Source organism: Quercus lobata, chromosome 3 (assembly GCF_001633185.2).
Source record: "Quercus lobata isolate SW786 chromosome 3, ValleyOak3.0 Primary Assembly, whole genome shotgun sequence".
NCBI classification, from domain to species: Eukaryota; Viridiplantae; Streptophyta; class Magnoliopsida; order Fagales; family Fagaceae; genus Quercus; species Quercus lobata.
In genome coordinates, this window is record NC_044906.1 from 31968899 (window position 1) to 31985965 (window position 17067).

The following is a 17067-nucleotide window of genomic DNA, read 5'->3' on the forward strand; positions in this document are numbered from 1 at the left end:
TTGTTCAGCCCCTTCAGGCCATTCCCCTTGTTGATGTCTCCAAGGGCACCGAGGCTAATCCTGCTCAGCCTTCCCAGGAAGGGGATGTCTCCCAGGGCCCCGAGGCTAATCCTGGTCGGCCTTCTCAGGATGTGGCCAAAACGAAATTGAAGAAGTAGAAGCCCTGACCAACTTTTGTATTTGTTTCTAGTTTAACTGTTAATTAGTTTCCCTTTTGTTTTGAGGATTTTAGAGTTTGCTTGTAATTAAACTCTTTGACCACATGTATGAAATTCTTTTCTTCCTTTTTCCTTTAAATTACATGTTCGTTGCCCTTGCCGATATTTACTATTGTTGCGAATCTCATGGTTTTTGAACTAGTTACCTTAACATGTATGAATGGTTGTGCATATGATATATTTGGGATCACATCCCAGAATTCTAACTTACCCTCACCCATGGGGCATTAAACTTGTATCTGAACATACTTCTGGGGAACTAAAGGCATCATCCGAGGTGCCGTGTGTGTTGTTAGGCCGAGCCTGGTACTTAGATTTTCTTGGAGTATCTAGTTTCTCCATAGGTTTGAGTCCGAGGACCATGCAAGACCTTAGTTTTGTCCAAAACTTATATTTTCTTTAAGTAGTTGGTTTCCCCATAGGTTTGAGTCTGAGGACCATGCAAGACTTTGGTTCTGTCCAAAACTTAGATGTTTTCTTTAAGTAGTTGGTTTCTCTATAGGTTTGAGTCCGAGGACCATGCAAGACCTTGGTTCTGTCCAAAACTTAGATTTTCTTTAAGTAGTTGGTTTCCCCATAGGTTTGAGTCTGAGGACCATGCAAGACCTTGGTTCTGTCCAAAACTTAGATTTTCTTTAAGTAGTTGGTTTCCCCATAGGTTTGAATCCGAGGACCATGCAAGACCTTGGTTCTGTCCAAAACTTAGATTTTCTTTAAGTAGTTGGTTTCCCCATAGGTTTGAGTCCGAAGACCATGCAAGATCTTGGTTCTGTCCAAAACTTAGATTTTCTTTAAGTAGTTAGTTTCCTCATAGGTTTGAGTCCGAGGACCATGTAAGACCTTGGTTCTGTCCAAAACTTAGATTTTCTTTAAGTAGTTGGTTTCCTCATAGGTTTGAGTCCGAGGACTATGCAAGACCTTGGTTCTATCCAAAACTTAGATTTTCTTTAAGTAGTTGGTTTCCCCATAGGTTTGAGTCCGAGGACCATGCAAGACCTTGGTTCTGTCCAAAACTTAGATTTTTTCTTTAAGTAGTTGGTTTCCCCATAGGTTTGAGTCCGAGGACCATGCAAGACCTTGATTCTATCCAAAACTTAGATTTTCTTCAAGTTTTGAGGATTAGTCCCTCGACTAAGGTGTGAGGCATTGACTTGATGCTGGAAGCCCCTAGAACTGCCCGTGCCACTAGCGCTTCGAAGCGTAGCCCCTAGTGGAACTTTATATGAGGGCAACAACAGCGGGTTGCTGGAAATGATGGGGGGGCTTTCGCAGACCCTTGTTTAACAGGGGCTTGATCCTACCACCGCCTGTGCCAACGCACAAGCCTTCTCACAGATGACACCAATTGTAAGGACTCAATTTGTAACAACCCCAAACTGGTTTATTGGGTTCGAACGTTAAAGGCCCAAACAATAAATTTGTAGAGAGTGGGCTAAAAGGCTAGACCTTGGTCACCAGACAGTGGTTAGTCATGGTGTTCATGGTAATTGCACAAGGGTGAACCGCGCTTACCCAAGAAGGTTTTTTCCTTAGCACGGCCTAGGAGGCTTTAGTTCTTGGCCCTCCTTCGATGAGCCTAATGTTCTTATTATTCCTTTCACTTTTTGTTCCCATCGCCTCCGCCTCCTATTTGGCGCATGAATTCTTACATTATATAGCCCTTCTCAGTTAATCCTGACCTTCCATCTGTTGATCAGGCAGGTAACTACTCGAGTGCTTGTCCCATCAGCCGCCTCCTCTCACTTTTTGTTAGTTGTAATAACCGAAACCACACTATTCAGGGGTCTTTTCCCATCAATGTGGCTAGGACGTTTGTTGGCGCATTCAATGCGGAGGTGACGTCTTTTCTTTGAACCACTCCCATACTGTACCCCCGTGCGAGTCCCATTCTACTCGCCTTTTCTTCTAGGAGCGTTTTGGAGGCTGCCTTTGATGACATGTTGTTCTTCCCTTTTAGGCCTTAGGATGCCGAGGACAGGGTCATCCTCGGCTGCATCTCTAGGCCATTTGGACTTTCACTACTTGTCCTCGGCAACTACTCTCCTCGGCACGGGCCTAGGGCCCTAATGGAAAGTGGGCCAGGACCACAAATTCTCTAGCCCCACATATATATATATATATATTTATATTTATATATATATTGAGATAAAGGATGGAAGGAATATTGATATGGTTGGAAGATATTCTACTTTTTGTGAATAGTTTTATATTGCTAAAATTAAATTTATTTTCTCCCAAAATAAAAAGAGTGTTATTATAAATTAAATGTTGGATTGCATTATGTTGAAGGTCAATAACTAACTCATGGAATAAATTTAATAAAAAAAGGCTACGATTCTCTCTCTCTCAAACAAAAGAAAAAGAAGAAGAAGAAAGCTATGTTTCAAGTACTTTCAAAAAAAATCTTGATTACTACCGCATAACTTTGGTGCGATGGTCACTTCACAAGTATAAATACTTGTGAGGTGTGAAGGATAAAAACTGGGGTGAGCTTTACATACATATACACTTAGATTAAGTTAGAGTAGAATTTTTATCTTGTATAAAAATAAAAATAAAAATTTTAAAAAATCTTGATTAGTTCTTTAAAAAAAAAATCTTGATTATTAAACTAATATTTTAAAAAATATTAGACTTTTAGTTTTTTAAAATCTTATCATCTCTCCGTGTGTTAACATACTTAATATTCTAAAAAGAAAATTTAAAAATATTATTAAGTAGCATAAAAAAATTTTGTTATCCTATCAAAAAAAAAAAAAATTGTTAACCAAAAAAGTATGTCCTTATTCTAAAATTTTATAAAAAAAATTAATTTTAAAAACAGTCTTAATTAATAAAAACAATTTGTAAAAATAATACTATTTTTTTATACGAATAATAATACTATTATTTAAAAAAAAAAAGAAAAAAAAAGAAAAAGAAAAAAGGGAGGCCGATTGTGGATACATCAAATTTCCCAAAAAAAAAAAAAAAAAAAAAACAATTGTGGCAATCTAAACGCACACCCGAATAAAAACACCCTCGATTTGTAAATTTGTTGCCCAGTAATTTTACACACAGATACATACAGATTACAGAGACACCAGAGAGAAAGAGAGAGAGAAAGACAGAGACAGAGAGGTCAGAGATGGGTGACAACCTCTTCGAAGGCTTGCCTCCTCCTTCCCAACAAAAACCACAAGAAGAAGAAGAAGAAAAACAACAACATCAACTGCACAACACTATTACTACTTCTTCTTCTTCTTTTTCTTCGCCAGTTCCGCCTCCGATTCCAGTCCTCAAGAGCGCACTCAAGCGCCCCAAACCCAAACCCACTGAGCCATTCCCAGAACCAGAAGGTTACTATTCTTTCTTTCCCCACTTTGTTATTTGGAACTGCTTTGCCTTTTGTTTTCAAAACTCAATTTTGGGGTGTTTAGTTCAGCTCTTTAAAAGCAAATAATTTACATTTTGGCAAATGGGTTTCATGATTTTCAATTTTGGGTGTTAAATTCATCTCTCTGAAAGCAACAAAAATCACTTTTTGGAATATGGGTTTCATGACTTTCAACTTGTCTTGCTTTTTTCATTGTTGTATTTGTCTGATTTTACTTCCATATTTTGTTTGGTTGCTGAGAAAGCCAAAGAAGAAGAAGAAGAAGAGTGTTTTGGGGTCTTAACATTGAAGATTGAATTGAATATCTTGATTCTTTTTCTTGTGTTGCTTTTTTGCATTAACTCAATTGGAGTACGGGTCTGTGAGAGATTTTGAGTTTGTCTGGGTTGATGTTCCAGCATGATGCTTGTATATGGACTTTAAGATGATATGCTTTCTGTCGAAGGTTTTGTTGAATTTGAATGACTATAGAGAATGTTTGGTTAGTAAGAAATTGCGGAAAAAGAAAGTAAAAGGATTTTTAAGCTTTGAATTTTTCGTTGTATTTGGAATGCATAATGTACTCAATTGAGCAATGCAAACTTCAGTCCTGCTTAGGTGATGTGTACTAGAATAGCAAGACAATACAAGAAATCAAAGCATAGAACCCACGATGTTGTTACTTTTGCACGTACATGTTCTTAGTGACAAAATAGATCTGTAGAATGTCTCATTTTTTTTGATTTTGAATTTGTACCATATATAAACTCTGTTTATCTTCTTGTTTGTGTCTCTTATGAAATATTAGTCTCTTGAAATGAAGCTGACATGTTCATTGTAATTCGCAGCTGCTGCACCTGAAAAACGCTTGAGGTTCAAAACCACAACTGATGCCTCAGAGAAGCAAATTATAGAGGCCATGCAAAAAATAGCTTCGCATATCAAGAACCCCACAAAGTTTGGTAAGGCTTCAAAGTTGGCCATCCAGCTGATTCAAGCGGGAAGTGTGAAGCCAGGAACTAGTGATCACTTCTTTGCCATACTAGAAGCTGCAATGTCTTCATCCACTTCTTGTACAGATCCTTCAGTGCAAGCAGATTATCATGCATTGTTCTCAGCCGCACAAGATGTCACAGTAGTAAGATTCTGGTCTTTTTGCATACATGAGTTTATTTTTCTGTTAGTTATCACTTATCAATCTTTTGTTAAGAAGAAAACATCTTCCTTATCAATTGTCTAAACTTATTTATTGATTTTAGTGTCTCAGTAAGAAGCAAAAGAATCAACTAACTACATGGATGATCATGGTGGTGGATGCAAATGATTTATACACTGATGACAGCTTTGTGGTATGAACTTTACTTGTGCTACCTTTTAGTCATTCTATTGGCTGATTCATTTATTTAACAATTTTCTTCATATTTTGAGTTAATGAGAAGCATATTAAGGTATGCAACAAGTTATGTCAAGAATTTAGCATGTCTTAGTTGATGTACCAGCATAACTTTTTTTTATCAAAGTCAAATACAGCGCTCTTATCCATTTACAGAATGGGAATATGTACATTGTCAATTTGTGCACGAGTATTTTCCCTTGAACGTCTATGTTGCTTTAATTTCTTGGTAGTTTTAGAAGAATGAAGAAATCTTTGTTTGAATGGGTTGGATATAGAAATCTGATTTAAAATTGTATTTGTAATTTTTTTTTTTTAATCTTATTTAATGAGTTTGTGGTGACATTGATATTGATATGTTACATGTACGAAAAAAGCGATGAGTGGGTACATAACATTAATATGCATGAAGTTAAGTCAGGCTGTTTAAGTGCTTTTCTTTTTGGTGTAAATGAAGATAGAAGAAAACGAGCTCCGTTGGAGACTAGGGGTTTGGTTTTCTTGTGAAGTAGGAAAAGAACTTAAATAAGGTTAAAATCTTTAAAGATATCAAATGTAGCCCTTGTATTTCTTTAATTCCAGTCCATACAGCCTTTAGGTCATCTTGGCAATGTTTTCTACAAGGCAATGAAACTTTAATTTCTTTCAGATTATTGACATTGTTTGCCTTTTATGATGAGTATTGATAATATATATTTTTTATATTGTACGTGTTGCATCTGCTGTTTTGTGTCATGTCATTATTACTACCAATTTTAAGGTTATCAATTATATATGTTGTTTTCTATGTCATACCCTAGTTAATATAACCATAAAATGAACAAAAAATTAATAAAAAACAAAAGATAAAAAAAGGAAAACTATTCCATAGATGTTCTTTGAAAAAAAATACTATTTATGTCCTTTTTGGCTTTAAGGCATAGTGGAGTTGAAATTATTTTTCCTCTATGGAATGACGTTTATATGATATAACAGTATGTTTATTTGTTGCTTGCTTTCTGCCAGGGATAATTTGGCTACCAATCAAGTAGCAAAATTTGAAAATCTCAATTTTGTTTCAGCTAAGTCCTTATTTCTTAGATCTTTGTATGAAGGCCTTAGGCAGTGTTGGTCCACTTCGTATTTTTTAGAATTCATACTTAGCTTGCCACATATATGAGTTTTCTTTTGTCAAATGGAAATTATCAGGTATTGTTTGTGGGAGTTGATTTAGGTCTCGCTTGGAATTGGATACTATTTGTATTGATCTTTTGAACTTTAGATTGTAATTTTTTAAGAGTTCTTGTATATATCCTGTGTACTTAACATTCTCCTCTTACTAATAAAAATTATTCTTTATGTATGATAGTACTTCTATAATGCATTAATGTAAATGTACCTAAAAAATTTGCAGTTACCAAAATAAATTCTTTTTTGAAATTCTTGTTTTTAGATCTGGCTCATATAAACATTGAGTCAATGGAAATCTATCTCTCTCTTGTTTGAGATTAGACTATCTAAACACATGACATGGCTGTGGGTTCAGGTAGTATGGGGTGTCTTGTGATGTAAAGCTTTTAAAATTATGGAGTTAGAAGACGGCATGATGGCACTGTACTTAGGTGTACATAAACCCATCTGTCAAGCTTGTTGTGATGCTAACATAGAAAGACAAATACAAAATTACATGATTGATTTCAAAAACAATGTAGTTAAACAACATGATGAGTTTATGTTATGTATTGTTCGAATAATGATTATTTATTATATCCTAATAACTGAAATTTTTGGGAGAAGTGGTAATTTATCATGGTATCAAACCAGGTAGTTCTAAGCTTGAGACTGGTCTTTAATCTACCTCCTATTTAAAAATCCAATGTATTGAGCTCCACTTATAAAGGGGAAGTCTGGGTCTACACAGGAAGACGAGTATTAGAATAATGATTAAATTTATCATTTTCTAACATTTTAAGCTTTTGGAATAGGTCTAATTTCCTCCTCAAATTAGTGTTTTGACATTTTGGTTTGGCTAAAAAATCTTGCATGAAATTTGCTAATAGCAAAGTGTGGAAAGATAATATTACAAAAAATTGTTGAATATAATAATCTCATTTAGCTGTATGTTTAACGTTGAACAAAACAAAATCATATGAACAATAAAATTAGGGATAAGCTATTATTATTTCATTCTTCTAACTTTGCTAGCTTTTCAATCATTTCATTTTGGCTATCATTGATTAGATAAGGATGATCTCAAAGCATGACGAGTTAGTAAAAGTACATAACATACTGTACAGTTATGATTTTAGGGACAAATTTGGAGAATTCTACATCATTTTAATGACGAAATTGTTACTTTTGAAGCTCTAGGGATGGGATTGGTAAATTGGCCAAACTTTAAGGACCAAATATGGTGTTTGCCTTTTTTTTTTTTTTTTTTTTCTCTTCCCCCTGGAAAAAGTTTTTGTCGCCTTAGCTCTGTCACATGCATAATTTTCTTTTTCTTTTTCTCTTTTTTTTTTTAGCCAGAGATGAAAATGAGATTACATCTGGCTAGGTCTGCGGGGTCCTTTTGCATGCACGTGCTTTCTTACACACACACTTCTACACAGTTGCATATGTGAGGAATCTAATGGATTTTAGATGTTGCACCTCATTTGTTTGGACAAGGAGCTTTTAGCTAATTAATGTGAGGGCCAGATTACGTGCTATGTCTTTGGAATTGTCAAAGATCAACTGTTAGGACTGGCATGAAAGTAACCTATTGACAACAGAAGAATTAACCCCAGTGCAAATTGATAATAGTATTTTACCATATGCTTCTTTCTTCAGTCAATCTTGATTGATTTTGCATTGTATATGAAGTCTTATTTGTTTTGGAATTAACCATGCTTAATTATTTGAAAACACTATGATGCTCCAAAAATTATTATGCAATAGCTTAGTTTCATTGACAGTTGGTTTGGGAGGAAGGAAATGAATGGAATAGGAAGGAATGAAAAGAATAATTTTAGAATATTTTTTCCTTTCTTTGTTTGAGAGTTTTAATGGAGGGAATGGAAAGTCCATTTCCTTGTTTGGGAGTTTAAGTTGGAGGGAATAGAATGGGTAAGAGGGAACACTTATTCCTCTCTATTCCCTCAAAACCTCAAATTTTCATTCGAATTGGAGGAAAAGGAATTAGATTTAATGAATTTTTTACTAAAACTTCCAAAATACTCCTATATATTTAGCCATTTATTTTAAAATATGGGTCTAATAGTAATATTGTCATAAAATGATTTCATTCCTTTCCCTATATGTTACTTCCAAATAAGGTTACTTACCTTCCATTCCTTTATTTTAAAACATTCAAACAAAGTTACTTAATTCTATTCCATTCCTTTCCCTTAAATACATTTTACTCCCAAACAAAGCCTAAGTTATCAGTCTCCTAAACAAGATGGGTTTAAGAACTCTTCCTATTCCTTTTAGCCCTTGGTCTTGGCCCAGCTGGTAAGGGGTGGGGTCTTATAGGGTTAGGTCCTAGGTTTGAATGTTACCAAAGCATTCCTTTCCCGCCCAAATAGTCCATATAGAGGCTATAGTAGTGCAGTTCCAGATTCAGCTATGAATATTGGTACCAGAAACTGTGAGAGAGGACCAAGAAGGAAATTGTAGTCCAAGGTACAATTCAAACAATCCATTCCAAAGGAGAATAAATATAGAAGATGAAAGAAATGGAGACAGATAAATTTTTATCAGTTTATATATCAAAGAAAAAATGAATAAATAATTAATCTGTTGTCAATCTCATGGCTGTTTTGCACATTTTGATTGGTTGTGTGTGGAGCTTGATCTACTGTACACCTTACCATGTGCCGCATGGGCAATTTGTAACCCTAGTAATATTTGAATAAGACTGTACTAAATATATATTACTAGATTCTTACATTGGATAATCTTATGCTTCGAAGTCGCCCCTTGGCAAATCGTTGTTGTACATGTTGTAATGTGGAATCTATGGATCACCTTCTTATTTTTTGTTCGTTAGCTCATTCTCTGTGGGTGCATATGCTTCAGCTATTTGAGATTCATTGGGTCATGCCAGGTTTTGTTGCTAACTTATTATTGTGTTGGCAACAATGGCTTGGGAAACATAATTCCGATATTTGGAATTTGGTTTCAGGCTATTTGATGTGGATTATTTGGACAAAACATAATTGGCGTTCTTTCAAGGATACGGAGAAATCTTTGGCTCAATTGATAGATTGGTGCCAACGGACTCTCTTAGATTGGTCTCAGTGCTGGGGGTCTCTCGGACTATTCTTCTCTTAATGATTTTCTATTGTCTCTTAACATAGCTTTTTGAGTCCTTTGTTTCTCTATTTTTTAAGTTGTTTTTTGTTCATTATCGTGAACACCCTGTATTTTTTCTTCTATTTCTTTTTTAATAATATTACTTTCTTGCCTAACTTATCAAAAAATAATAATAATAACATTACTTTCTTGCCTAACTTATCAAAAAAATAATAATAATATTACTTTCTTGCCTATCAAAAAATAAAAAATCCTTGTAACTCCTTTTATTATCTTCATTGTAGAAGATGTAGAAGCTTCATTGATAATTTGGGTGAATCACATAAATCTGGTGTTCTTGTGTCTATGCTTTGATCCTTTTTTTCCCCGATCTTGGTTTTTCGCACCTCACAGATCTTTGGTTTCATGTTTCCTCATTCTTTTTATTGGTAAGTTAAGTGGTTTTTAAAGTTTGAACCATGATCTCACCCTCTATCCTCTCTTGTGGGAAGAGGAAATTCCCTGAGTTTGTCACTAGTTGTCTTGCACATGATGAATGTGTGTTTAAGTAAAAGATTAATTTCTCCTTGTTGTAGAATTTCATAAATGCTAGTCTTCTTCAGTTATGTTACACTGGGTAAAAGTTTTGGCTTAAAGAGAAGCTTAGATTATTCAAGTGGCTGACTAATACAGTACTCAGGATACTAGATTTTGTGCTGGATTGACAAATACCTAGATGAGAGTGCTGATAAGGATATATACGTCTTCCTTAAAAAGGTTCACAAGTTTACCCTGAGGAATAGCATAGGTAGATCACTAGATGTTTGTAAGGAAAGAGCAATTAAGGCATGTTGACAATTTTACCCTCAAGTTAAGATTTTACTAGGATCACAATAATTCTGAAATATGGTGAAAATGGACATATGAAATTGAATAGGGATGTCACCTCCATTAAAATAAGGGCAAAACACAGTTTAGATTCTTTCTGTGTGATGCTTTTTTTTTTTCTTTTTTCTTTTTTCTTTTTGTGTGTAGACTTTCTATTTGATGCTAAATATTCATGTTAGTTATATTCTGATCCAAGGCTATAAAAATTGGGGAGTCGGAGGAACTTTCAAATTTCAAAGACAGCATTTGATTATAATGTTGACTTCTATTGAAAGTCAGAAGAGGCTGCCTCAACATAGGAAATTATAGACAAGGATTTTAATTCCGTGATCCGATTTTTAGACTTATTTTGTCTTCTACTCTGATTAGGAAACTGATAAGTGTTCTTTGATTCATTATACTTGTCATTATCATGGTACATCATTGCCTAAGATTTTTTTGCAGTTCTATTATATGGATTTATGTATGAAAATCCATAAGAAAACGTCGTAAAATCAGTAATAACTGTAATTAAATAAATAAACATAAGCACATTTTTTGTTGTTCAGCTTAAATTTATTCTCTTCAGATAATTGTATCTAGATTTTTATTTTATTTTTGTCTGAATGTAATACACTTATTTATAATAGATTGAAAGCTCATGTCCACATGATTTTTTTTTTTTTTTTAATATAGAAAAATTATGTTGTATGGGAACTCATTTTGGTTTCCATTTTAGTATGAGTTTGCCAATTACTTTTAGACAACCTAGAGACAGTGGCTTCAATTGGTTAAGTGGTTTTTGGGACTTGAATTTATCTTTGTTCCTGCCAAGGGCCTTGAGCTCAACTGACACCTCATGGTCTTTCCAACAGAGATATTTAGGATTCAAATAGTCCGTCCCCTATTTCTACTACCTAATATTTCTCTGTTCTTGGGAGTGCAGCGGAAAGTTTTACTTGTAAGCCGTGATGAAGAATGTTCTATTTACTTCCTGGTTGTCATCCAATTGATGATGACGTATAGGCATATAGGCATCGAGTTTTGTTATGGTGTGTTTCTAATGCTGCTTGGATGATGTAGATCTTGATTTTTGATGCATCATGTTTTTTATTTTCATCTTTTCATATAGGAAATTCAAAGTACAATTTGTGCTTCTTATCATATTTTAGTTTTGGGGTATAGCTTGGCCCAAGGATTAATAATGACGGACATGTTATAGTACTTCATTTGTGGTAGTCCTGAACTACCAACATATGTTTCATATTTTTTTTAACCATGGCTTACTATTCGTTTTGTCCATATAGTTTTCAAAAACAGCTGGACGGATTAAAGAAGCCATATCTATTCTCCCTGTTGCAACTGAGGATGATGACACAGATGAATCGGCAGCTCTGCAAGATGAAACAGAATCGACAGATGAAGATGGTGCAATGAAGCAGGATGTATTATTTGGTGTTCCAGCTGAAGAACATTTGGAAGAGTCTGATCCATTTGGGCTCGATGCTATGCTTTCTACTGTAGTTAAAAAAGGTTTCATTAAGGGAAAGAAAGATGCAACAGCCAAGATCAATGAGGAAGTAGAAGAGAATAAAAGATTCATCAAGTCACAAAGGGAGGCCTTGATTACATGTCTTGAGATTGCTGCTCGACGATATAAGACTCCGTGGTAATAGTCAATGCCTACGTACAAGGAAATGTTTCTCGAGTTTCTTAAATGCTCATGCTTTGTGCCTTCTCCAATGTATTTTTATAAAATTTTTATCCTAAGAGTTAAGTTTTTTCTTTTGTAGGTGCCAAACAGTTATAGACATCTTAGTTAAGCATGCATTTGATAATGTAGCGAGGTTCACAACTCGACAAAGGGATGCCATAGAGAAACTTTGGGCTTCTATACGAGAACAACAAACTCGTAGAAAGCAAGGGAAATCTGTAAATGGGAAACTTGATGTTAATGGATTTGAATGGCTTCAGCAAAAATATTCTACTGAAAAGATCAGCATTCGGCATTCTGTTGGAGGTAGTGGAGATCGTCGTGCCCAGCAGTGGCTTGGTTAAAACTTTGTATATCATCATGTAGGATGCCAACAAACCCTCTTAACCCCACAACCAGAAAATGGGGGGAAAAAGATCATTGAGAATCTATTTGTTCGAATGTAAATTGCATTTTCTTAATTGATACGCTGAGATATCATTTAGAAGTCTCCATTTTCATGATTAAGGTAAATAATCTTAATTAATATGTTATAATCTTCACAGATGAGATGTCCACATTCACCACTAACTTGTTATTTTAGTTAATTCTGGAACTTCGATGATATTTGTGAAATTTTCATTTTCTTTATATATAAATTTTAAATATTACATGGTGCACACAAAGTAATAGTGGACATAAAACTTCTTGTACATGATAAACATGTTACACACATGGATACATCTTTGCATTTAGTTAAAACCCATATGAGTAGTCTCAATTGAGGATCTTGTCACAAATTCAATTATGATTATAAATATATATAACCACTCTTTATAACTTGTAGAGAATTGAAAAATAATAAAGTAACATCAGCAGTTTGTAAAAATGTTGTAAAATAATTTGTATTTGTAACATTACTCTAAATATACATATGCAATTATGATCATACATCTCATTTTGTGCATTAAAAGTGGGGACTGAACTCATTTTTCGCACATTTTCCAGTGAGATAGAAGTGTGGCTTCATACTTCCATTATAGAAGTGTTTCTTCCCACATCTCACATGACAAGTTTTGTGATCGCTGCATGTCAAAGCCAAATTACTTTCATATCGTTCTCTAAGTATTTGTTCAGATCCTTCACTAAAGCAGAAACAGAAGCCATTTGACGAACCTTTATTCACACTTGTTGCAAAGATTAGTATCACCTTTGGGTACGTTTTCTTGCATTTATTAACACAGATTTAGTCCTTATTGCATGTCATTCTCATACTTTTTAGTTCAGGAAGAAAAAACTCTATAGGTTTTCTATTACGAAAAAACTCTTTAGATTTTAGTGGTTGTGGTCTTAGTACTTTTTGTTCTTCACTAAAGCAGAAATAGAAGGAATCTAAGGAATCTTGTCTCACACATGTTGCAAAGATAAGTTTCTCATCGGGATAAGTCGCCTTGCATCTCTCCATACAGATTGAATGCCTTTTGCATTTCTTTGTCAAATCATGTAGTTTAGCCTTAGGAATTGGAAGTCCTATCATACAGAGAGATATTGAAGAGCAAAAATTAAAAATAAAATATAATAGAAATGTTGAAACTTTATGATTGTCTCTTCCCCCCCCCCCCCCAAAAAAAAAGTCTTCACCATGCTTTACCCCCTTTTTTTTTAATTTTATTTTAAAATATTGGTTTGAGTCATTGGAGGTTGGGTTTCTATGTAATGACAATTTTCTTTTGTCCAAGCGTTATATCATGAGTTTGAGTATGGAATCAACCTCTCTTAAAATTTAGGTTAAGACTACATGTGAATCACCTTTCTTAGACCTTAACAAAAAAAAGTCTTGTACATTGGGTGTGATCTATTTTATGCATTAAGTCATCAGAAAACGCCTCATAAATATTAAAAGTGTTGGAGTGAGTGTGTTTCAAACACATAACCTTTGCTTTGTGTCCCACATTTGTTAGGAATAAACCTTGTTATAAGTTTATAAGTCTTTGCATATCTTAAGTTGGTAAGTTGGAATACAATGGGTTAGATGCTGGCTTAGGCTTAGGCTTGGGTCTACTATATCTCTCTTGGGCCTCATTCCTTTTCCATTTCTTTTCCTTTTAGTCCGTTGGGGGCATTTAATGTGCTGCCCGTTGGGCATGCACAGTAACCATTGGAACTTGGAACAACCCAAGTCCTTCACTTAGTTGGCTTATAAAACCCTGCAACTCACACTATTCACATAAGTCTTTCTTCATCTTCTCTAGCCGTCTCCTTCCTCTGTTTGCTCTAGTTTTTCTGCATAGAAATTTTAGCTTCAATTTTTTGGTTAATTTTAAGAAAAGGCAAGTAAGGTTGTTCTTAGTTCTTCTTGCTTGGGTGTGCATCCAACTTGAAGAATTTGCTATAGTCTAATCCTAGAGGATTGTTCGGCCAGGAGAGCCATTCGCACCGAGTACTACTCCGAGTGGCACAAAAGACAACGCATTTTGCGTTATTTTATAGTTTGTGAGATCTTTCTAACTTTATCTATTTATTTTTGTCATTGCTAATTTTTTAGGGGTTGTATTGTAGAATCAAAACTTGTTTATTTAGCCATATTTTCCTAAAAAAGTACTTGCTCCAAATGTCAAACAATGCTAGATGTAGAAGATACCACGATGGTAAATGTGCAATGCTCGATGTAGTAGGTGCCAAAGGAATAAGTATGAGGAGATGTGTCATAAAAACTAAACCAATACAATAAGAAAATAAATGATCTTGTTCATATTTAATATAATGATGTACCTTTAAATTTGATAGAATACATTCCTTTCTATTAAATAAAAATGACAACAATGGCATAGAGAACAATGGCCTCCAATAGGTCTTTTGCTCATACTAAGATTATTGTACAAGAAATTATATAAAAAAAAAAATTGCAAACAACCTAACCATTGTGCATTACCATGTACAATATTCTACTCCTTTATTTTGTGGAATCCATGACTAAATAGTGGAATTGAAATTTACTCACCTGTGCTTAAAAGGAAAGTGAACACAAAATAGACACCAAAGAAACATGCATGTAAGAGTCTTAATCATATTTTCCTCCCTCCTAATAACTAGGATTGATAAGGGGGTATTTATAGTAAAAGTGATTACATTTCACTCTTTTTTATTATTATTATTATTCACTTGACTTTAGACTCATCCTAGAGTTAGGCATGATCAAACGGTCAAATGTTTAGTCAAATCTTGGTCAAAGGAGTTTGAGAGATGCATTTGAGTATAATAAAATGGAAATTGTGGTTGTTTTAATTTTTAAGTTTTGGTTTTTTATTTTTTATTTTTGGTTGATCAGTTTAATCAAACTTGGCCAACAAACATAAAGCTTGTGCATACATCATCCAATAGAGAAAAATTAATTTAATTATTATGATTTCCCAAATTTCTAAATGAAAAATGCAATTTTTATAATTTTCAAAGCTCAAACTAATTTTTTTTTTCCTTGTAAATCAAACAAGGACAAAATATGGTATCGACACATATAAAATTTGAATACCTTAATCAAATTTCTACATAATTTTTTGAACTATTGTTTTCTCTACTATGATGGTATTATTTGATGGCATTGGGTGGCATACATCCTTAGATTGTGTTGGAGAGAGAACTTTTTAGGAAGATTCCAATTGAGTAGTTAATAAAACATATTATTAGGACACCACTAAAACCAAAATGTTAAGTCTGTGAATTTGGATCCAACTATATTATATTAGTCACTCACTCTTGTCATTATTATTCAATGTGGGATTTCACTTATATGTATATGCCAAACAAATTGGGGTTTGAATATAACAAAATGATGCTCCAAAAAATATTATTCACATGAAATAATGATTTTCTTTTTAATAAAAAAAACTGATTTGTATTAACACAATGGCGCAACTTGATTAATCAGATTTTTGACCATTTGATAACATGCTAATTTATTTTGAACCATAACATGTTTTTACATGCCAAAATCCGAGTTTTCATGATTATGTGAATAAGTTTATATTTCAATTCAAAATCCCCTTTTCCCATTTTTATAACTATCGAATTATCAAAAAAAAGATTGAAGTCTTGCATAATTTACATATGTAAGTGGTTTAATTTCTTTTATATATATATATATATATATATATATATAAACAAGTATTGGTTTACTTAAGCCACAAGGATTATAAAAAATGGTTTAACTCTCATCCAATTTTCCATCCAAATGAAAAACTCTTACCTAAGATGAAATTTGTTCCGTACCAGCATATATACCAATCAAGATGAAATTTGTTTCGTGGAATTGCCCAACGAAACAATATAACCCCAAAGGTAACTCTAAGTGTTACAAAAAAAAAAAAAAAAAAAAAAAGCTAACTTAGAGGTTATTATTATATGCTGAACTTTGTGCGGACAACAAAGTGTGTACTCCAAAGATAACTCTAAGAGTCAAAAATATAAAATAAAACTAACTCAAAGGCTATTGCGTGTATGACTTATATTTACTAGTATGTGTGGGTTTCAGTTAACTCAACTAGTAAAATATTTGATGGTTGTATAAGAGATCTAGAGTTCAATCTCTGCCTATACCAAAATTTAATTGGTGTCTTGGTCTGATGATAAAGAGTTATCATTAGGAGCGGACGCTATAGGTTGTAACTCTCTAAAAAAAATATATATTTACTAGTGTGTAACCCATATATATGCACGGGTATAATTATAAATAATCACAATTGTATGGTTCAAATTATAAATTTTTTCAGAAGAGATTCAAATTATACACAGTATTAACTTATACTTTCTTTAAACCATACATTTTTAAAATATATAATGGTTTCTCGCTATATACGTTTATATATATATATATATACACACCTAAAAACCTACAAAAAGTCTACGCATTAGTCTCAACAAATTACCAAAAAAATTTAATATTGAGTTTCACTTCGCCAGAATGAGCTCTCTCTCTCTCTCTCTCTCTCTCTCATTTTTTTTTATTTTTTTTTATGTTAGGTTCTCTCATACAATTTTTGACACATATTGATAAAGATATTTGCTCTCCATCATGATGTGTGGTTTTGATATTTTGATAATAATTTTATGATAGATGAACACTAACATTTCTTGGAACTATAAAACTTGTACACTTTTTGACAATTTGACTAGGAGTAATGAGAATATATAACAAAAAGGTACATTATTTTCAAAACAATTGAGTTGTAGCTAAGGTCGATTAAAATAAAATATTATATTCAAATCCACCACTTAAAAATATTTAGCC

The 17067-nt window shown here is 33.5% G+C and overlaps 1 protein-coding gene across 1 annotated transcript; it reads left to right on the forward strand.

The window, feature by feature from the left end:
• The first annotated feature begins 3246 nt into the window (after positions 1-3246).
• Positions 3247-12399, forward strand: LOC115982469. Its single transcript, XM_031105078.1, has 5 exons — positions 3247-3556; positions 4422-4711; positions 4833-4922; positions 11398-11759; positions 11884-12399. The coding sequence occupies exons 1-5, from the start codon at positions 3346-3348 to the stop codon at positions 12146-12148; spliced, it is 1218 nt and encodes a 405-aa protein (XP_030960938.1). The 5' UTR covers positions 3247-3345; the 3' UTR covers positions 12149-12399.
• Positions 12400-17067: the final 4668 nt, after the last annotated feature.

Coding starts and splice junctions, on each gene's coding strand:
- LOC115982469 (XM_031105078.1), top strand. CDS start 3,346: ATGGGTGACAACCTCTTCGAAGGCTTGCCTCCTCCTTCCCAACAAAAA. Junction 3,557..4,421: donor GCCATTCCCAGAACCAGAAG/GTTACTATTCTT, acceptor TGTAATTCGCAG/CTGCTGCACCTGAAAAACGC. Junction 4,712..4,832: donor CCGCACAAGATGTCACAGTA/GTAAGATTCTGG, acceptor TATTGATTTTAG/TGTCTCAGTAAGAAGCAAAA.